At 41.4% G+C, this 22,753-nt stretch overlaps 1 protein-coding gene across 1 annotated transcript in view; it reads left to right on the forward strand.

The window, feature by feature from the left end:
* Positions 1–22,753, forward strand: part of LIPI (lipase I) — a 78,618-nt gene that overhangs the window by 40,224 nt on the left and 15,641 nt on the right. The window contains exons 3-5 of the mRNA XM_077480075.1: positions 13,646–13,754; positions 17,080–17,181; positions 21,694–21,783. Of these exons, the coding sequence (XP_077336201.1) occupies positions 13,646–13,754; positions 17,080–17,181; positions 21,694–21,783 (301 nt within the window). The remainder of the gene's footprint in view (positions 1–13,645; positions 13,755–17,079; positions 17,182–21,693; positions 21,784–22,753) is intronic.

Below are 22,753 nucleotides of genomic sequence, written 5' to 3' on the forward strand. Positions count from 1 at the left end.
CCCGTGCGTCGCAACGCTCGCAGGGCACGGAGATCGGCGATGTGATGCATCGAGCGAGACACGGCTCGCTCGTACAGCGGGGAGACAACGCTGGATCCGACGGAGAAGGTGAGTAAATGTCCTCCTGGATCCAGCGATGCAGTCCCGAGTCTGGCTCGGGGATACCGCTTGAAAATTCCACCCCGAGCCAGACTCGGGAATACCGTCAGGGGGGTTAATTAAAGTGGCGTTTTTTTTCTTCCCAATGTGCATCAAGCCTAAGCCCTTGTACACACGATTGGACATTCTGACAACCAAATCTGTTGGATTTTGTCCGAAACTGTTGCATGCACACGGTCGGAGAAAGTTGTCGGACAATCCGATCGTTCAGAACGTGATGACGTTATTTCGTTACGATTGGACTACGTTCAGGCTAGTAGCCAATAGCTTTGGTCTAGGAATTTGATCTGAGCATGCGTGGCACAAAGTCCGATCGGATCATGTTGTTGGAAAATTTTATAGCCCTGCTCTAAAACTTTGTTGGTCGGATATTCCGACGCAAACAGTCCGATGGAGCCCACACACAGTCGGATTATCCGACAACACGGTCCGTGTGTACAAGGGCTAAAAGTTAACTCTGATCTGGCCACATGACCCAAAATACAAAGGTGAAAAGAGATGATGAAATACAGTACAGGCCTTATAATGATATGAGTAAAGTTTCACAGCTGCGTAAATAAACCATAAAGTATGATAAGCCGCAATAGCACCTTCTGCACACAAACCAGGATAACCATTGTACATGCTCCAATGCAGGATAGAAATTGGGTTATTGAAAAATTGCAAAAGGGTACCAAATATAATCAATAGTGCATCTTCATAAATCAAACATCTGCTATAATCCCTATGTCCTATGGGGAAAAAAAAAAAGATGGATACTGTAGAGCTATCCAATAATAATAATAATAATAATATAGGGTAGGAAAATGGAAAATTGATACAAATACTGACCATTTTTCTTTCATTGCACCAATCCATGACAGCCTACTAAACACATGCACGCTGCCATGTTGGTTAGAAAGGGAGACTGTAAATTTTCATTGTTTTTACTATTGAAGAGATTTCCCTGTACTTCCTGTCTGCAGAGAAAAATCGCCCACAATTCCTGTCTGTTGAGACGCAATAGGAAGTAAATAAAAATCTCAAAGTTTAGGAGAGTTTCCTACCTCTGACACTTGTCATTGGAATAGCCAGGGCTTTTTTTCTCTCAGCGAATAGGTGCAGGAACTCCCTCCTGAGTCGTGCTTTGTTTCTGCTCCCTACCCACCTCTGAGCACCATCCCTTGGTTCCACCTCCTATCCATCTCCAGGTACCACCCATTTTAGAGAATACAGAGCCAAGTATCATTTTGTGCCGATTCGCACAGAACTTGTTAATGAGAAGAAAGAAAGGAAAATAGATTCTCTCCAGTGAGCAACAATAGACCCAACCCCAGCAACAGTAGACCCTCGCCCCCCTGCACACACACAAATAGACTGCACACCAGAAACAATATATCCCCCAACAATTTCCGCTGCCCCCCCCAACAAAATGCCACCCCAGCAACAATAGATCCCCAGCAGCAACAACAGATCTCCCAGCAGCCAGCATCAATAGACCTCTCCCTCAATAGTAGATCCCTCCAAGCAACAATAGACCTCCACACAAAAATAGATCCCCACCAGCGACAATAGATTTCCCAACAGCCAGCATCACTAGACCTTCCAGCACACCACAGCACTCCTTGCCAATTACATGCATTCATTGCTGGTGGTGCCGGAATTGTGTTATCGCTGGAAAAAAAGGCATTAGGAACAACCATCCTCATTGGAAAAGATCCTTTCTAATCCTTGCATAGTTGCGTAGTAGGTGAGGTTAAAAAAAGACACAAGTCCATCAAGTCCAACCTATGTGTGTGATTTTATGTCTGTATTTACATTGTATATCCCTGTATGTTGCGGTCGTTCAGGTGCTTATCTAATAGTTTAAAAAACTATCGATGCTCCACGCTGAGACCACTGCTTGTGGAAGGGTGTTCCACATCCTTGCTGCTCTTACAGTAAAGAACCCTCTACGTAGTTTAAGGTTAAACCTCTTGTCTTCTAATTTTAATGAGTGGCCACGTGTCTTGTTAAACTTCCTTCGGCAAAAAGGTTTTATTCCTATTGTGGAGTCACCAGTATGGTATTTGTAAATTGAAATCATATCACCTCTCAAACGTCGCTTCTCCAGAGAGAATAAGTTCAGTGCTCACAACCTTTCCTCATAATTAATGTACTCCAGACCCTTTATTAACGTTGTTGCCCTTCTTTGTACTCACTCCATTTCCAGCACATCCTTCCTGAGGGCTGGTGCCCAGAACTGGACAGTATACTCCAGGTGCAGTCGGACCAGAGTCTTGTAGAGCGGGAGAATTATCCTTTTATCTCTGGAGTTGAACCCCTTTTTAATGCATGCCAATATTCTGTTTGCTTTGTTAGCAACAGCTTGGCATTGCATGCCATTACTGAGCCTATCATCTACTAGGACCCCCGGGTTCTTTTCCATCCTAGATTCCCCCCAGAGGTTCTCCCCCCAGTGTATAGATTGCATTCATATTTTTGCCACCCAAATGCATTATTTTAGTTTTCTACATTAAACCTCATTTGCCATGTAGTTGCCCACCCCATTCATTTGTTCAGATCTTCTTGCAAGGTTTCCACATCCTGCGGAGAAGTTATTGCCCTGCTTAGTTTAGTATTGTCTGCAAATACAGAGATTTAACTGTTTACCCCATCCTCCATTATCCTGTTCTAGTGACAACTGTAAAGGCCAGTATGCTGGATTTCTCCTAACTTCTGCTCCCGATAATCGTGGTTCTGGTGCCAAATAGTGAGGTTAGATTTCCAATTGGAATACAGACAGCAGTGAAAACCTTACAGAAATTCTAAACCTTCACTGTCCTAAACATAACTATAGAAATATTTGGGCTGAAGTTATTGCTAAAAAAAAAAAGTCTTCTTCTTCTTTGAGGCCTAGTCACAGCCTTATCCAACCTTTTTTATGAGCCTAATACCTATCACCCCTGCCGCAAACGCTGGTTCCTTCCATTGGTTTGAATGTCCTATTGTGGCAAACGGGCAGGTGGAAGGAAACTTGGCGTGCTTTGGGGGAGCAGGTAATCTATACATCTGGAAGTGTAGAAAAGAAGCTGTGGTCTGGATAGAAGCAAAGCAGCTGTGTTCCCACACATGGGACACCAGAAAGAAAGCTACAGAACCTGTTCAGGGTGTTCTTTTAGTACAAGTGACCATGTAGTGACAGGGTCTGCTTAGTAAGTTATGTGCCTACCCCTCCTCCTCCTCCTCGGCTATCAATAGTAGGGGCATGCACAGAAATCGCTAGCAGTTCTTGAGGGAATCTATTGTGGCTTTGTACATATTTTCTTTTTTTATTATTGTCAGAACTAAAAAAAAATTTAATGCTAAAGGTATAACTTTTTCAGGAGAATAAAATGAAATGTTATATTTTTCTGACCAGGCAGTAGGTGGAGCTTTAGCCTTCTTTCAACATGCTTTTCAGCTTCTTTGTACCTCCTGCTGTGTAGAAAATAAAATGACTAAAGCTGATTTTTATACAAACCAGTGGCAGAGTCAGGGTAGTGTCTGTTGGAGGCTTCAATGATATACGGGGTTCCTAATGAGGAAGTGCTTTAATCTCTAAATAGTTTACACATAGTGCTCTGGGAATTCTTTGACATTATGTTTACTTGTAAAAGAAATATGGTTTTATAATGGAAAAAAAATAAAATAAAACCTCAGTTACAAATAAGTGTCTGGTTTAGGAAATAAGCTAATCTGTATATTTTCAACCCTAACGATTTTATAGACTGAGACAGAGGTAATTATAAGTTATAGTTCAAGTGCAATGACGGAGGTGCTGGGTGTCAAGGATGAGGTTGTCAAAGGTGTTTTAACACTATGGTGCAGTGATGGAGGCATTGGATGACACTGGGGGGTTCACAGAGGTGATGGATGACACGGGGGCTGGAGTAACAGAGGTGTTAGTGACACTATGGGTTCATTGACAGAGGTGCTGAGGGACAAAGAGTGAAGTGACACTAGGAGTTTAGTGACAGAGGTGAAGGATGACACTGAGCGTGTAGTTACGGAGGTGCTGAGGGACAAAGAGTGCAGTGACATGATGTTGGGTGACACTGGGGGTGCAGTGACAGGTGCAGTGACAGGTTGCTTGGTGACATTGGGGGTACAGTAACAGATGTTTTGGGTAACAAGGGGAGGGGGTGCCACGACGGGTGATACGAGGTGGGCAGTGACAGAAAATCAGGGTGATATGGGTGGAACAGTGACAGGTTCTGGGGACAGAGGGGGTGCAGACCTGACAACATTTCCTTATCCTTTTCTCTAGGTATCCAAAACCAAGTATGCAGGGAGGTGCAGCGTGGGGCACACTCAGAGTTTAGTTGAAGAGAACAGAACTTTTATTAATGTTTAAGTTCAGCTATACACAACAAGCTTGGAGGGGAGGCGCCCGACCAGAAATGCTCACGGAATGCAACAAAGGTGTGTAGCAGAGCAGGTCTTTGGTATGCCAACAGCATCTGTCTTGACAGATGGAATGTGGCCTGGCCAGTCTATGTCCAAAAGGGGAGGTGTCCAGAAAGGATGGTGTGTCCCTATCCTTTACCTACTCATCTGAAACCTCTCCCTGCCATTACTCAGATCAGATGTCAGATGGGTGACCCGCCTATACACTACCCACCTAGCTACTTAAGGCCTTAATTAGGTTCTGCCTGACCCAAGATGGCTGAAAGTCACATGGGGCAGCAGCATCCAATAGGGTAGCTTCTCCAGTGACCCAGGAAACCATTGGAATCATGTTCCTCTTGACTTCCCCTCCAACTGCAATGCTGCCGTGGTCAAGCGCTACCTTGGAGTGGAGACAATAGACTGCACCTGCCCACAAGTATCTCTAGTACAGTTCAGACTGCCTCCTGCTGAGGCACACATGTGGCCATTTGTGATTAACACAGAGATGGAGAGGACATGACACCATATTCATGATCGGATATGGTTGGATTATTTAACCCTATGTGGGTTAATGTTTGCCAAACATGAGAGTGCAAGACATCTACCATTTAGTGATTGCGTTTCTAAAGGAGTGGAATCACTAAATGCATGCGGGTTGGTGGAAGATTTGGAGGACCACAATTCTTATTTAACTTCATTTGGAGCCATTTTGGCCTTTTTATGGACAATTTAATCATGTACTGTAATTGCAGTCACTATTGTTATAGTGACTAACACTTGTCACTGGGTGTTCATTGTACCGTATTTAGGCACTACCGCCACTATTTACTTTAAGGTATACATTTTCCATTTGTTTTAACGTGTGAGCTTTCTTTATTTTTCTTTATTTTCATTTCATTTATTTTTCCTGGCGGAGTAGTGGGACTTCAAGTATGGACGTGTTCATCTTGTAGACCATCAGTCTGATGGAAGGCAAGAAAGTAGTTTTTATGAGCGATAAGAGAAAAAAAAAAAAAGGTACAAGAAGCACTTAAATTTTATTTTCCTCATTTTAGATCTTTGTGGCCAGTGTAACCAAGGCCATGGCAGGGACGTGTTCTTTTCCCTTCGTACTTGTGTGCTAAAAGGTGTCACTTTATCATTTTAGAAGGTTGAAAGGTATACTTATAGGGTGTGGTAAACAAAGCGTCATATATTTATGTGTTTATTTCATAACCTCGGAAATGACTCCACTTTCGATTTTAAAATGAGTATTGTAGATGTGAGTCATTTTCTTAGTACCGACTAAGAAGGAATGTTATGCGTCACATACAAGTTATCTCAGTTCCGCATTATTATTATATATAGCACAGTGTATAGAAAAGGCATGTGTCAGCTTATACTTCAAAAGGCCACTGAGAGTAACATCAGCCATTTGGAACTAAATCTAAATTCCTCACAGGCCAAGCACACAAGAATTTGAAATCTCGGTGTGTCCTGTTTAGTAAAGATAAAAAAAACACAACCACATAAAATATATATCTTGAAATAAACTATATATCTCCTGGTGACTGTACAATAGGACCTCTCCCGTGCTGCCTTTGATAAATATTGAGTCATAGGGCAGCCATAATGTCAACACTATTGAATACACATAGCATGTCTGTATAATATACCAGACGCCATCTTCTAAAGGTTCACATGAAAAAGGTCTGTGTCAGGGCCAATATTGCCAACCAGTCAGGTAGTTTTAGATAACAGAATTCTGTTACTGAGAAAATGTTAAGGTAGAATGTAATATTCTGTCATAAAAAAATAAAAAAAATAATAGCTTACTTGCTTTGTTTATTATTTATATAATATCCCAATTTTACAAATCTAATATGCAGTATTCACCCATGATGCAAGATACTGTTTTCTTTCATACTCTTTGATCAAAAGCTATTATAATATTTATTTAGGCATCTGTAAATATCAGCTTGAGCTATTTTGATCAGTACACAATCTATATTTCTGCAAAACCACTAACAATGGATAGCTAAACATGTAAAACCATGCTTAAAACTCTGTTGGCCTTGAACAAAGAGATAGTACAGTACATCTGGAAAGTATTCAGGGCTTCACTTTTTCCACATTTTGTTATGTTACAGCCTTATTTCAAAATTCATTATTTTCCTAAATTCTACAAACGATACCCCATAACGACAAAGTGAAAGAATTTTTTTATTTGTATTTTTAATATATTTGCAAAGATTTCAGGGAGAAAAATCACATGTACATAGTATTCACGGCCTTTGCCATGACACTCAAAATGGCGCTGAGGTGCATCCTGTTTCTACAACTTGATTGGAGTCCACCTGTGGTAAATTCAGTTGATTGGACATGATTTGAAAAGGCACACACCTGTCTATATAAGGTCCCACAGATAACTGTGCATGTCGGAGCACAATCTGTCTGTGTCTGTTAACCTTTGAGACAGGATTGTATCAAAGTACAGATCTGGGGAAGGTACAGAAAAAATTCTGCAGCATTGAAGGTCTCAATGTGCACAGTGGCTTGCATCATCCGTAAATGTAAGAAGTTTGCAACCACTGGGACTCTTCCTAGATTTGGCATCTACCAAACTCTGCATTTGGGGGAAAAGGTCCTTAGTCAGGGAGGTGACCAAGAACCACATGGTCACACTAACAGAGCTCTAGAACCTTCCAGAAGAACAACCATCTCTGTAGCACTCCACCAATCATGCCTGTATGGTAGAGTGGCCAGACAGAAGCTACTCCTCAATAAAAGGCACATGACCGCCCACCTGGAGTTTGTCAAAAATTTGAACTCTTTGGTCTAATTGGCAAGAGTCATGTCTGGAGGAAACCAGACACCACTCATCACCTGGCCAATACCTATAGTGAAACACGGTGGTGGCAGCATCATGCTGTGTGGATGTTTTTCAGCGTCAGAAACTGGGAGACTAGTCAGGATCAAGGGAAAGATGAATGCAGCAATGTACAGAAACATCCTTTATGAAAACCTGCTCCAGAGCGCTCAGGACCTCAGACTGGGGTGAAGGTTCATCTTCCAACAGGACAACGACCCTAAGCACACAGCCAAGATAACAGACAAGTGGCTACGGGACAACTCTGTAAATGTCTTTGCGTGGCCCAGACAGAGCCCGGACTTGAACCCAATTGAAAATCTCTGGAGAGATCTGAAAATGGCTGTACACCGACGCCCCCATCCAACCAAAGCTTAAGAGGTCCTGCAAAGAAAAATGGAAGAAGCTGCCCAAAAATAAATGTACCAAGCTTGTAGCATCTTACTCAAATAGACTTCAGGCTGTAATTCGTGCCACAGCGGCTTCAACAAGGTATTGAGCAAAGGCTGTGAATACTTATGTACATGTGATTTGAGATATATATATATTTTTTTTATATATATATAAATTTGCAAAGATTTCAAACAAACTTCTTTCACGTTGTCAAAACAAAAACTAGGCGCTCATGAAACACGAGTTGATGCAGATAAAAAGGGAAAATGAGCAGCGCAAATCTAAAAATCCTACAATCTTGTAATAATAAATAGCTTGCAATTAACACCTGTGAAACAAATCAATACACCCTGTGAATGTTATGCTATTACTAGCAATGTTCTCCTAACATATGACAAATGTGTATATCCATTATATAAACAAGTAAAGTGTCAACACAATATGTGAAAACATACACTTGTGCAAACAAATATTTTAAACGCGAATCTAGTGCTCACATCCAAAAAATCTTATATGTTAAAAAAAAATATTCAAAAATCAAAGTGTGTGCGTGTGTATATATATATATATATATATATATATATATATATATATGTGTGTGTGTGTGTATATGTATATATGTGTGTGTGTGTGTGTGTGTGTGTGTATATGTATATGTGTGTATGTATATGTGTGTGTGTATATATATATATATATATATGTATATATATATGTATGTATGTGTGTATATATATATATATATATATATATAATTATAATGTGTTTCTCAATCTCAAATGAATATAGTTCATAAATAAAGTGCAACTGTGCATCAGTTACACTCCTTAGTGGTATTAAACCCATATATGCAATGTGTTATATTGCAGCTTACCAATCCTTAGACGTGGTGGCTGCATTCGTTTTTTTCTTCTTCTTTTTTTTTTTTTTTTTTATCCTTTTTTTTTTTTTTTTTTTTATCCTTTTTTTTTTTTTTTTCCCCCATCTGGTGATCTGACCAGTAGCACACCTCTTGTAGTAGCCGCCCACTCTGAATGAAGGAGCATAGGGGGCACAGCAGATAGCAGCACTGTCGGGCTAGGGGAAGGAGAATGTATAATGTATTAGCAGTTTGCTAATCCGTTTGCAGCAAATGTGTTTTTTTTTTTTTTTTTTTGCTTTTTTTTTGGATAAATGTTTTACAGAAATAAAATTACATTACTATTTTTGACTCCAAGGCTGGGTTCACACTGCTGCGGTGACGAGAATTGGATGTGATTCACACCGCACTGCAGTGCAAATCACATGTGATCTCTGTGCGATGCGAGTTCAGCCATACAGATAGTATGGCTGAATTCGCATCGCATCCGGCCCAAACTCGCACAGGACCCTTTTTTTGGTCCGCAGCATAATCGGATCGCATGGGTGTTCACACCATGCGATCCGATTCCTGTCTGAGTTTTGCAGCTCGCACTGCGATATGCAAACTGATCTGGGGGTGTCATTAACATTTCACTGACACTCCCAGCAGTTCGCATAGGGCAGTGTGAACTGCCGCCGGGAGGCATGCGATGCGGGAACCCACAGTGGATTTGCAGCGTTCCAGCATCGCTGCAGTGTGAACCCAGCCTCAAGGTCAAAACCCCAAGAAATGAACCCTGTTTAATGCTAATTAGCGTCTATTTCTGAATCTTAGGAAGAAAGAGAGAGTCACTGGTATGATGCTCTTAAATACTACTGTACTACTACTATCATTCAGCGAAGCCGCAATGAGGTCACTCCCGCGCATGCGCGCGGGAGCTGCCACTCACGGCATATCGCCGTTGACAGCGGCGCGCTCAGTGCCTGTAGGTTTAGGAGATATTTCTTGGACATACAGGTAAGCCTTAATGTAGGCTTACCTGTAGGTCAAAATGGTTTAAGGGTTTATACCACTTTAATACAATAATGCCCCTCTATCTATCTATCTATCTATCTACAGTGGTGTGAAAAAGTGTTTGCCCCCTTCCTCATTTCCTGTTCCTTTGCATGTTTGTCACACTTAAGTGTTTCGGAACATCAAACCAATTTAAACAATAGTCAAGGACAACACAAGTAAACACAAAATGCAATTTGTAAATGAAGGTGTTTATTATTAAAGGTGAAAAAAAATCCAAACCATCATGGCCCTGTGTGAAAAAGTGATTGCCCCCTAAACCTAATAACTGGTTGGGCCACCCTTAGCAGCAACAACTGCAACCAAGCGTTTGCGATAACGTGCAATGAGGCTTTTACAGCGTCCTGGAGGAATTTTGGCCCACTCATCTTTGCAGAATTGTCCTCATTCAGTTACATTAGAGGGTTTTCGAGCATGAACAGCCTTTTTAAGGTCATACCACAACATCTCAATAGGATTCAGGTCAGGACTTTGGCTAGGCCACTCCAAAGTCTTCTTTTTGTTTTTCTTCAGCCATTCGGTGGTGGACTTGCTGGTGTGTTTAGGATCATTGTCCTGCTGCAGAACCCAAGTTCGTTTCAGCTTGAGTACACGAACAGATGGTCGGACATTCTCCTTCAGGATCTCTTGGTAGACAGCAGAATTCATAGTTCCTTTTATCACGGCAAGTCTTCCAGGTCCTGAAGCAGCAAAACAGCCCCAGACCATCACACTACCACCACCATATTTTACTGTTGGTATAATGTTCTTTTTATGAAATGCAGTGTTCCTTCTACGCCAGATATACTTGGACACACACCTTCCAAAGAGTTCCACTTTTGTCTCATCGGTCCACAGAATGTTGTCCCAAAAGTCTTGGGGATCATCAAGATGTGTTGTGGAGAAATTGAGACGAGCTTTGATGTTCTTTTTGCTCAGCAGTGGTTTTCTCCTTGGAACTCTGCCATGCAGGCCATTTTTGCCCAGTCTTTTCCTGATGGTGGAGGCATGAACGCTGACCGTAACTGAGGCATGTGAGGCCTGCAGTTCCTTGGACGTTGTTGTGGGGTCTTTTGTGACCTCTTGGATGAGTCGTCGCTGCGCTCTTGGGGTAATTTTGGGCGGCCGGCCACTCCTGGGAAGGTTCACCACTGTTCCATGTCTTCGCCATTTGTGGATAATGGCTCTCACTGTGGTTCGCTGGATTCCCAAAGCTTTGGAAATGGCTTTATAACCCTTTCCAGACTGATTGATCTCAATTACTTTCTTTCTCAATTGTTCCTGAATTTCTTTGGGTCTCGGCATGATGTGTAGCTTTTAAGGATCTTCTGGTGGACCTTACTGTGTCAAGCAGCTCCTATTTAAGTGATGCCTTGATTGTGAACAGGTGTGGCAATAATCAGGCCTGGGTGTGGCTAGAGAAATTGAACTCAGGTGTGGACAACCACAGTTATAGTATGTTTTAACAAGGGGGGCAATCACTTTTTCACACAGGGCCATGATGGTTTGGATTTTTTTTCACCTTTAATAATAAACACCTTCATTTACAAATTGCATTTTGTGTTTACTTGTGTTGTCCTTGACTATTGTTTAAATTGGTTTGATGTTCCGAAACACTTAAGTGTGACAAACATGCAAAGGAACAGGAAATGAGGAAGGGGGCAAACACTTTTTCACACCACTCTATCTATCTATCTATCTATCTATCTATATATTATACTTTAATAATGTTACTATCCCACATATTCATGATTTCCCGTGTTAAGGTGATCCCCATAAATTGGACAACCATTGTCCACATAGTCTTTCAATTGATGTGTTTAAAACTTTAGGAAGTGTAAGTGATGTATTAAGGTTCCACAATCATATTGTTCCAACTTTTGGGGCTCCAAACAGAACATTGATGGTGCTTAATAGATGCATGTAAGGCACCGTGGTCCAGAGGAGGATATAGTGTACAAGAGTCACACTTTTCTCAATAGTGGTAGTCCATCATCTTTCCTTGAGAAATATTTGGCAAATAAAGTGCTCTTGGTACTTTTCCTTGCATGCCCGTGAAGGCCACCTAATAGACACACGGAGCCTGTGGAGCTGTGATGGAACTTCAAGGTTCAGAATTCAAACTTCCCAGTTAACATAACCCAATTAAGGCCACCCATTGTTCTTCATGATATATAGATGAGCCCAAAGTAAATTTCAACATGCATGAAACATACCTAAGTCCATAGAGATCACATTGGAGAGGATGGGCATATGGAATCAAAGCTGATCATTCTAAGTACCGCTGTCCGTTTTTAATGATTTGTCTCATCCCTGTAAACTGATACATCTGGAAGAGAGCTTGTTCTTTTGACAAACAGACTTACTGGCTGGATCAACATATGAAAATAGAAGAAAGAAAGCCTGAAAAGAAAACAAATTCAGCCATCACATCTAAGAATTGTCTAGCTGCAATATGTTTGCTTTTGGATTTAATACTACTTTAATTATGTGACGGATTGCTGTGTTGATTCTGTCACAATCTAGTCCATAACACTTGCGACAAAAGTGTGATGAAATGCAGACATAAGCATAATGGTTTCAGGCATTCGCTAAACAGGAAGTGTTAAAAGGAGGTGTGGATATCTCTAGTCTCCTATCAGAGGTGTCAACAGAAGAAATGTGAGCATGGGGACTATTACAGGGCACATGTAAATTTTTACAAATAGATTGGGATCAAGACATTAGTTCATATTAAAAACAATTTATTCAAAGAAAATACAAAAATATAAAGATATATCTCAGCGTATAGATCACAATTGGTAGAGACGAATGAGGTAATTGCTCGACTAGTTTTGCTTCACAGCTTCATCAGGACATTACCTATGTCTGGAGATACATTAGTTTAGTATAACAAGTCATTAAACATTAACAATCACAGTATAGAAATATAGTCATTTTAGTATGGAGACATAGTTAAAAAATTTCGGCGTGAGAGCACGTTCCTACCTCTCCAGCCCTGTTCCAGCTCCAGGTCAAGGTCAATGGTGTAAAAAAGGGAGGAGAGAATCTTTCCCGGCGACTGGGAGAGGAATGTTTCGAAACACCAACTCGGATCCAAGTATGATTAACATTGACTGAACATAAAAGAATACGGAATATAAGTATGTTTTTTGAGAAAATAGGTTTTTAAAGGTGTGGATAGAAGAAACCACAAGGGAAGTGAATGAAACTGGATATGAGAAGGTTCCTCACCATACTGTCTCCATACTAAAATGACTATATTTCTATACTGTGATTGTTAATGTTTAATGACTTGTTATACTAAACTAATGTATCTCCAGACATAGGTAATGTCCTGATGAAGCTGTGAAGCGAAACTAGTCGAGCAATTACCTCATTCGTCTCTACCATTTGTGATCTATACACTGAGATATATCTTTATATTTTTGTATTTTCTTTGAATAAATTGTTTTTAATATGAACTAATGTCTTGATCCCAATCTATTTGTAAAAATTTACATGTGCCCTGTAATAGTCCCCATGCTCACATTTCTTCTGTTGACACCTCTGATAGGAGACCAGAGATATCAACACCTCCTTTTAACTCAACTTATTGGGATGAGGGTGCACACTATCAGCTATATAATTATAACATCCCCAAGCCATTTATTTTGCTAAACAGGAAGTGTCGTGGCACACACAATCGTTGAGTTGCAAAATGTGGACTATGAACTGTGATTGATTTTCATTACATTTTTGCATGGTGTGACATTTGGAAATAGAACACAACTTTGTTAATAAATGTCCCCCTTCATGTCCTGTATGTATGTAAAATGTTATCCACCAAGCTGCACTTTGTAAGGGAAGCTAATTTATACATTCGGAAAAAATACATGGTTAAGCGGCAGTGTTTTTACTGAATGCAATTAGTTGCTGTAATTGTTGCTATTATTCTTATTAATAAATATAATTTTTTTTTCCAGGATCAAGGAGGCTCTTTAGACCTAATATATATGATAGGTGTCAGTCTCGGTGCACACATTTCTGGATATGTTGGAAAAATGTACAATGGTTCCATCAACCGTATCACTGGTAATCATTTATTTATTTGTCTTAATGTACTCTTCACAGGGGCGGATCCAGAGCCTAGTCTCGGGAGGGGCACTGCCAGAAAATTTTGCAGGCAATTGGTTGGGGCAATGGCTGGTGTTGGCGCTTCAATCACCACGGTGCCATGGTTGATATGGTGTCAGGATGATTGAAGCGCATTTCTATTATTACATTGTAATATAAAATTAAATAGTTCAACTCCCCATAATGCAGAATCAGTCGGATCTCTGAGCTACCGTCAGCTGCCACCAGATGCAGCGTATCACTTGCCACTGTCAGCTGCCATCAAATGCAGATTGTCACATGCCATGTCACTTGCCACATCCCCTGCCACCAGATGAGATTTGTCACTGCCAATGTTGCCTGCCACAAGATGCGGATTGTCACTTGCCAGTGGCTGTGTGCCAGAGTCAGGGGGGGGCAGTGAGAGATAATGTAATCTCTGCTACCCACGACTGCACAGTGATGGCGGTGTTCTGTCAGAAGCTGAGCTGTGGTGATGCAGGGTGAGAGATGATGTCAGAAAGCCACTACTCATCAGAATATGCAACCAAAGTGATGTTACATTGCGGCCATCTTGGTACACCCCCACTTGTCAGCAGTGAGCCTAGAGTTAGAAGTCGGCAAGTGGACATCTTTATACACCCACCGGAGTCTTGCTTTTCACAGTTATTTTTAACTCCGCTTATTTAGTGAAATATAAGTTGAGTTTACTGTTAAAAATTACAGTGAAAAGCATAACTCTGATGGGTGTATAAAGATGTCCGCTTGCCGACTTATAACACTAGGCTTACTGTGGACTAGTGCGGGAGTACCAAGATGGCCACGACACAATGTCCCTTCTGTCACATATTCAGAAGGGGAGCGGCTTCCCGATAACATAACATATGCCTGCTCACCTTGCTCAGTCACACGCCAGCCCGCCGGCATGATTGCTCACTCACCAGCCTGCCTGTCCGCTTGCTCACCTGCCGACTGCTCATTCACCCGCTCATTATTTTCTTGGGGGGAGCAATTGCCCCGTTGCGCCCCCCCCCCCGATCCACCCCTGACTCTTCAACTTTTGTTTTTCGTGAAGAGATAGATGTAATAGTGTTGAAAAAATTCATGCAGAATTTAGGATCTTGTTAGTAAAGTACTTTGGGGTTACACACTGTTTAATTATACAGGTTTCTTTAGTAAACCTTCTGTTGTGTTGCTTGGGAAGCAATTTGAAGATTTTTCAAAAAAAAATCACATCGAGTTTTTTTTTTTGATGGACACCCCACCGGTCCTGAGGAGCTGCGGGCAGGAGTTTTTAGGTGAGGCCACGGCTTCGGCCTAGTCCGCAAGGCCGGACGCCGCAGACTGGGCCGAAAACTCGATGTGATTTTTTTTTTTTTTAAATCTCAGATTTTTTTTGGGAGAAAATTGCCCAGCTCTAATAGAAAATACAGGATTTTTTTCTTTTGTAGTGGTTACAGATGCATATAGCTGGACATCAGAACGAATGCTGTCTGTCCAACCTCCAATTCCCTAGCCAGTGCTATATTCTGCCAACGCCCTTCTAAGGGCAACTAAGTGGTTAGCACTTCTGCCTAGCAGCACTAGGGTTGCAGGTTCAAATCTCAACCATGGCACTCCCTGCGTGGTGTTTGCATGTTCTCCCTGTGCACGTGTGGCTTTCCTCCCGAGTACTTTGGTTTGCTCTTGTACAAAGATATGCTGGTAGGTTAAATGGCTCCTGTCTAAATTGGCCTAGTGCATGTATGTATGAACGTGAGTTAGGAGCCTTAGATTGTAAGCACCTTACAGGGTTAGGGACTGATGTGAATGTACAATATATGTAAAGCGCTGTGTAAATTGATGGTTCGATAACGGACTAAATAAAGAAATTGATTTGTTTCATATACACTATATTACCAAAAGTACTGGGAGGCCTGCTGTTACACGCACAGGTACTAATGGTTTCCCAGTCTTAGTCCCTAGGGTTCAATATTGAGTTGGCCCACCCTTTGCAGCTATAACAGCTTCAACTCTTATGGAAAGGCTGTCCACAAGGTAGGAGTATGTCTATGGGAATGTTTGACCGCTCTTGCAGAAGCACATTTGTGAGGTCAGGCACTGATGTGGACGAGAAGGTTGAGGTCAGGAGTCTGTGCAGGCCAGACAGGTTCCTCTACCCCAAACTCGCTCAGCCATGTCTTTATGGACCTAGCTTTGTGCACTGGTCCAAATCATTTGGTGGAGGGGGGGGTTTATGGTGTGGAGCTGTTTTTCAGGGGTTGGGCTTGGCTCACTTTGTTCCAGTGAAGGGAACTCTTAAGGCATCAGCATACCAAGACATTTTGGACAATTTCATGCTCCCAACTTTGTGGGAACAGTTAGAGGATGGCTCCTACCTGTTCCAACATGACTGCACAACAGTGCACAAACAAGGTCCATAAAGAGATGGATGAGTGAGTTTGGAGTGGAGGAACTTAACTGGCCTGCACAGAGTCCTGACCTCAACCCAATAGAGCACCTTTGGGTTGAATTGGTGTGAGGACTGCGAGCCAGCCCATCTCATTAACATCAGTGCCTGACCTCACAAATGTGCTTCTGCAAGAATGGTCAAACATTCCCATAGACATACTCCTAAACCTTGTGGACAGCCTCCCCAGAAGAGTTGAAGCTGTTATAGCTGAAAAGGGTGGGCCAACTCAATATTGATCCCTACAGACTAAAGGCCCATACACACGATCAGACTTTTTGACAACAAACATGCAAATTAGCTGTTTTGGAGCAACATCCGACTGTGTGTACGCTCCATCGGACAAACTTTTTTGATTTTCATCAGACTTTTGTTGGCTGTGCGAACGGACAAACTTTCTGGCAACAAAAGTCCGATGGAGCAAAGTCTGATCGTGTGTACAGAAAACCGTAGGACTTTTGTACAAAGTACAAACAGGCATGCTCAGAACCAATGCAAAAGATCAGACAACAATACAGAAGTTGACCAAAGGTGGCGGTAAAGAGCAGAAAAACCACATAATTTGGTGAAAGTTGGCTGAAAAAGTCCTGCTGTGTGTATGCAATACAAGTTCAGGGCCGACGCCCTTTGTACAAAAATCCAAGGGAAAGTTCGTACAAAGTCCTATCGTGTGTATGAGGCTTAAGACTGGGATGGCATTAAAGGCAGGTGTCCCAATACGTTTGGTAATAGTTTATTTGTAAAATATTGGAGTGATCTATAGAGAATCTTGCTTCATATGGATCAGAAGTAGGTGTGAAGAGTCCTTATATTCAGTATATAATTTTTTTTTTTTTTTCTTGCATCATTCTCTAGGCCTGGATCCAGCTGGTCCATTATTCAATGGGAAGCCCCCTGAGGACAGATTACACCATACTGATGCACAATTTGTGGATGTTGTTCACTCAGACACTGATGGTATGTGTTTTAAGCATTTGCTGTTTACATAGAATTAAATATCAAGCAAATTTAAAGGGTTTTTAGTAGATACTGGAGAAATTAACAACATTTTCTTATTTCGCTTGGGAGCTCTATTAAGATATTTGTGCTTGGATTCCACATAGTAAGTTTTCATTTTGTTCTAGCAGAAGGACTTGAGGCATGACAAGGTGGGCAGGAAAACCCAAACGTTCTAGGTCTGGATGGAATAGAGACCGGAATTACTGTAAAGAACTCTCATTGTTGGAGAATCCAAGACACATAAGGGGCCAGATGCTAATCAACTCAATAGGCTCCATGTATGACTAAGGGCCAGTTTTTGATGCGTTTTTGATGCGTTTTGTTGCAGTCCAGTGCATTCCCCCCCTCTTTTTTTCCCCTTAACCTTAAATAAGTACATGGGTGTTCCAGTGCATTTTTTGGTGCATTTAGGTGCGTTCCGGTGAGTTTTTTGATGCTTTTTACAGTACAGTCCAGTGCACAAAAAATGCAGCATGTTTTACTTTTTTTTTTTTTTTTTTTTCTGGAACTGCAAGCACTGATGTGAACTATGCCATTGAAAACCATATAACCTACTTTCTATGTGTGTTTGATGTAGAAAAAAACCCCCACTGGACTGCATGTTGTGTGAACTGGCCCTAAAAATGAATTTTGGGTGAACTGATTGTTTAAGGGCCAGTTCACACCACATGCAGTCCAGTGCGTTCAATAAAGCATCGAAAGTAGGTTATATGATTTTCAATGGCATAGTTCACACCAGTGCTTGCAGTTCCAGTGTGTTCCAGTTGCAGAAAAAAAAGTAAAACGTGCTGCATTTTTTCTGCACTGGACTGTACTGGAACGTTGTAAAATGCATCGAAAACGCACCGGAACGCACCTAAATGCACTGCAACACACGTGTCCTTATTTAAGGTTAAGAAAAAAGAGGGGGGGGGGGGGGAAGCACTGGACTGCATCAAAAACTTGCATGCAGAAAAGCACCTGGAACCCATCCAGACTGCGTTTCTATGGTGTGAACTGTCCCTAAAAATAGGTTTCATTTTATTTTTTATTTTATTTTTAACTAAAGCTTAAGCATTTTCACTTATTATTATTATTATTATTATATATTTTTTTTTTTTTATGTTGCCAAAATATTTATTCTATTAGCTAACTTGCTATTTTGTAATATATTTTGTTTGTGCTTGCTGCTGATCTGCTCAGTGAAATAAATTACAAATAAATGGACAATTTATTCCTCGATTTAGTTAGCAGAGAAGGAAGACAATGCAGCCTTATAGAATGATCTTTGAAAAGTTGGTTTGCATCTTTGGACTGTTTCTGAAGCTTCAGACTCCGTAATTGAAAAATTAGTTATGGCTTTGCAGGCGGTATATCAGGATTTTATTTTCTGTTCTCGATTATCTGAAGGAAAAGATATATTAGCCGTGATTTCCTAAAGGAAAGATAAGAGAGAAAAGTCTTTTAACAATTTCAGAGAATGGAAATCGACGAGACAGCTGTAATTTAATTTATTGATGATGTTCACATAAAATGTTTTATGCTATTCAGAGCCGTATCTGCTCCTGCCTTGCTCATCCATAGCCTTGATCTTCCAGTTTAAATATTTTATAGCATATACTGCTTATTTATAAGTGGTTTTTATCCTTCTTTTAAATTTCTGTAAATGTTTAAAACAATGGAAAGAATCATGTCTAAGGCCGCGTACACACGCGCGGACTGTTCGCCCAACTTTGTCCGTCCAACAGTTTCGGCAAACAGTCCGCTCAAACTTAGCATGGACGGACATGGCCACACACGACGGACGAACAGTTTGCTGAAACCGTGCGCGATGACGTTTCGGCACGCACGACGGATCGAAAATTTCGACGTCCAATACACTGCAATGCAACCTTCCGACGTGGAAATCCTTTCTGAGCATGCGCGAGACTTAGTTGGCCGAACAAGCCTACACACGAGCGAACAGTCCGCTGAAACCTTGTTTCAGCGGACAGTTTTTCGGAATTTCCGTAAGACCTTGTTCGGCCAACTGTCCGCTGAAACTGTCCGCTGAAGCCCCACACACGAGCGGACTGTCCGCCCAAACACTGTTCAGCGGACAAGGTTGGGCGAACAGTCCGCCCGTGTGTACGCGGCCTTAGAGGCAGGAAAAGAGCCGCAATAATGTCTGTTCAAATAAATTATTTTTCCAAATCTAAACTGAGACAATAGAATGTAAGCAGGTCTTGTAGTCAGTGTAAGAAAGACCAAAAGACAGGCAACCTGCAATTCCTCATATTAAATCCTTATGCATAGAACTGAGGCTTGAGACCGGAAAATGTTGAAACTGCAACTCTTTTTTTATTTTTTTAAATGTATTCTTATTGTTTAAAACAGTCTATATAAAGCATATAGGAGCTGCGACTATTTGTGCATTCATACTTTTGTTGTGCCATATGTCACTGTTTTGATTATTTAGTATGTAAACCCTCACCATGTAAAACAACCCATTCATTAAAATAGAAATTAAAGGCACAATATATATATATATATATATATATATATATATATATATATATATATTATTATTTTGTATATAAAACATTGTAAATGCCCATTTGTTTCCCCCTTTTTTAATTTTTCTTATTCTATAGAAGTCGTCACAAATCCTCTGTTCTCAGCTGCATAAGGAGCTCAGAGAGCTGGGGGAGGAAAAACAGCAGAACACTGATTTTCCCAGTGAATGGCTGTGCAGAATTGGGGCATGTCAGGACAAGTCTAATGAGAGGTAAACAGGCTGAGTTCCCAGCACAGTTGGAAAACTGACTACCCGGTGCTCTCCTGCTTAGTGAGGTCAGTTTTTGATAGGAAAGCAAAGTGACTAGCAGGAACACCAGGGATTTCACACAAAGGAAGCAATACAAAGCAAACAGGATGTTTTTTCATCCTGGGACAGAAAGCTAAGGGAGAAAGATGACAAAAAACTGACAGAGGTTATCAAAAATGAAAGAAAAATGCCTCTAAAGGAGCTTTAGTCGGGTTTCCAAAAATGAAGCCGCTACAAAAACTGTATATGCCCTGACTTTTAATAAACAGATACTTGCCTGTCCAGGGATCCAGTACTGTCTTCACCACAGCCGGTCCTTACCTGTTCTTCAGGTTCCCCGGCCCCCATGTAAACACTGCAAAGACAGCTGTAACTCCTTGTGGCTTCACAGCCGCCTCTCCACTGTGCATGCATAAGCTGCACTGCACAATCAGAATGGTCCCACAAACTCCTGGGACTTTTGACATGTCCCAGGAGGTTGCTGGCAGAGACAGGGTAAATGGGTTGCCAAACTTCTGCTCTGATCATAATTCCAAATATGGTGGGGTGGCGGGGAGTGGGACTTCTGTTTTTGGTTGAAGTTCCACTTTAGGCACTGCTAGGTGCTGGAAGACCCTACAAGTGGACATCAAAGTGCAATGTTCCAGTCCCGGAATTGCAGAGCCAGCAACAATCTGATTATCCTCCACGTTTCTGGCATTGCTATTGTATCCTGAACTACTATTGAAAGATCATATAATGCTGAAAAGGAGACTTCTGTGCTAATCGTTTTGGACACCTATGGATTTAATCACAAGACTCTAATCGATGCAGACCCTTACCAAAAATCTTCAGATGTGCTTTTAGTTCCATAAATGACTAGTTTAAAAACCAATGACATGTATATCCAGTTCATTCTATTACAATCCACAGAAAGGAGGGAAAAACAACCCGACCACCAGTTCCCCTGAGCATCTTCTGTTAACCTTATATGGTTGAAACAAATTCCTTTCTGAATCCACAAATGGTTATCTGAATGAAAACCTGTACTAGATCTATCATCAAGTCATGTTGACTTTGTAAGTGACTTCAGATCTGCACAGGTTGGAATAGTTTGTCTCAGCCATGCTATATAACTAGACGTGTGGACAGCTACAGAGCATGGACAATTAGTGGGATTTGTGGAAGGGTTTTGGAACACTGCATTAGCACATGCATGGCAGTAGAATTTACAAAATTGGCTTAGTGTCTTAATGGCCTTTTTAGAAGGATGGTCCCGTAATAAACAACACTAGGGTCTTGAGTGTCAGTTGAGTAGGGACATGTTTTTTCTGTTACGATTTTGTATGTTGTACCTGTTTTTATGGATTCCTTCTTTGTCCTCAGGTTCCTGTGTCGACATATGTTTAATGTGAATGTGGTAGGGATATTATGCCAAGATGTGCTAAGGAAGGGACTGGCCTGAATGGTCTACACACTGTAAAGTGTTGCAAAATATGTATAGGCTGTATAATAATAATAATAATGTCAGTGTGTATGTGTGAGAAACATATACATTTACTTATTTTTAGCCTGGATATGGCCGTGGCATTATTGCTCGTGATTTGGTAGTTTGCTGAAACCAAACATTACATATTTAGCTCATTTGTGTGTTTTACATAATAGCACAGCCTTTAGTGTAACTACGTATTCAAATTTGTCAATAGGTCTTGGCTATAAGGAGAGCTTAGGAAATATTGACTTCTACCCAAATGGAGGAACAGACCAACCAGGATGTCCAAAAACTATATTAGCAGGTAAATTTCCCATGTGTATTTTTTTTCTGAAGAAACTGAAGCTCTAAATAGTCTTAAGGCATTTTGTACACTATAGTTCAAGCAGAGACACAGAACTGCTCTCTACACTAAATGGACATGTAAGAATTCTAATTGTGTGGTCATGGAGAGAATAGTTTCCTGTTTCCACCCACTTGAAGTTTTGGGAGTGTTTTGTGCCCACTTGCCTTGGAATTTTGGGGGTCCTGTTGCATTCACCAAAAGAGGTAATGAATGACCCACCTCCCTTATAATTGGAGCAGCAGATGTGCGGACCTGAGAGTTCTATCTACAGGGGTCGAGAGAGCAGTGATCTAGTCTGTTCAGGGTTTCACAGGCTGAGAGTTTGATTTTGCTTCCTCCCGCCTTTGGTAGAAGCTTCTAGATTAGGGAAAAAGATTCAAATGAGTTGCCTGATTATTTATCATGGCCTGGCTAATCCTTGGATAGGAGAGTCCAATGGTCTGAAGCCCTGGAGATATTATTCTTTCCTCGGCAGGGAATGTTCCAAAGCCCTACCCTGAAGCAGCCCGTGGAGTGCATAGCTGTTCTTGTAGGTCTCAGCTGTGGCAAAGCTGAGGGCCTGAGTTGATCAGTCTAAGGAGCTGGCTGTAGGACTTCACCACAATGGTTTGGGTCTGAAGAAGGACTATCTCCTTCACTGGACCGTGTCCGGAGGAAGTTATGAAGCTGTCCTGGGGACTTGTGAATCCTGATGACTGTGTGCTTTTGGGATGCAAGTGCCAGAGGTAGTTAAGACAACTTTTGTAGGGTCTCAGCATACTGGACTTCCCCTGTTCTCAGTAGATTCCTGTAGTGTGGGCCTAGAGAAGAGTGTCCACTTCTTAATGTGCAGTGTTTTGGAGTAGGCCCTAGCCCCTCTTTTTATGTCAAATTCTGCAAGCAATAACAATAAAAAAGACATCCCTATACTGAGTTATTGAAGCTGGAG

This window comes from Lithobates pipiens, unplaced genomic scaffold (assembly GCF_037356315.1).
Source record: "Lithobates pipiens isolate NorthernLeopardFrog02 unplaced genomic scaffold, aLitPip1_a1.2 Scaffold_16, whole genome shotgun sequence".
NCBI lineage: Eukaryota > Metazoa > Chordata > Amphibia > Anura > Ranidae > Lithobates > Lithobates pipiens.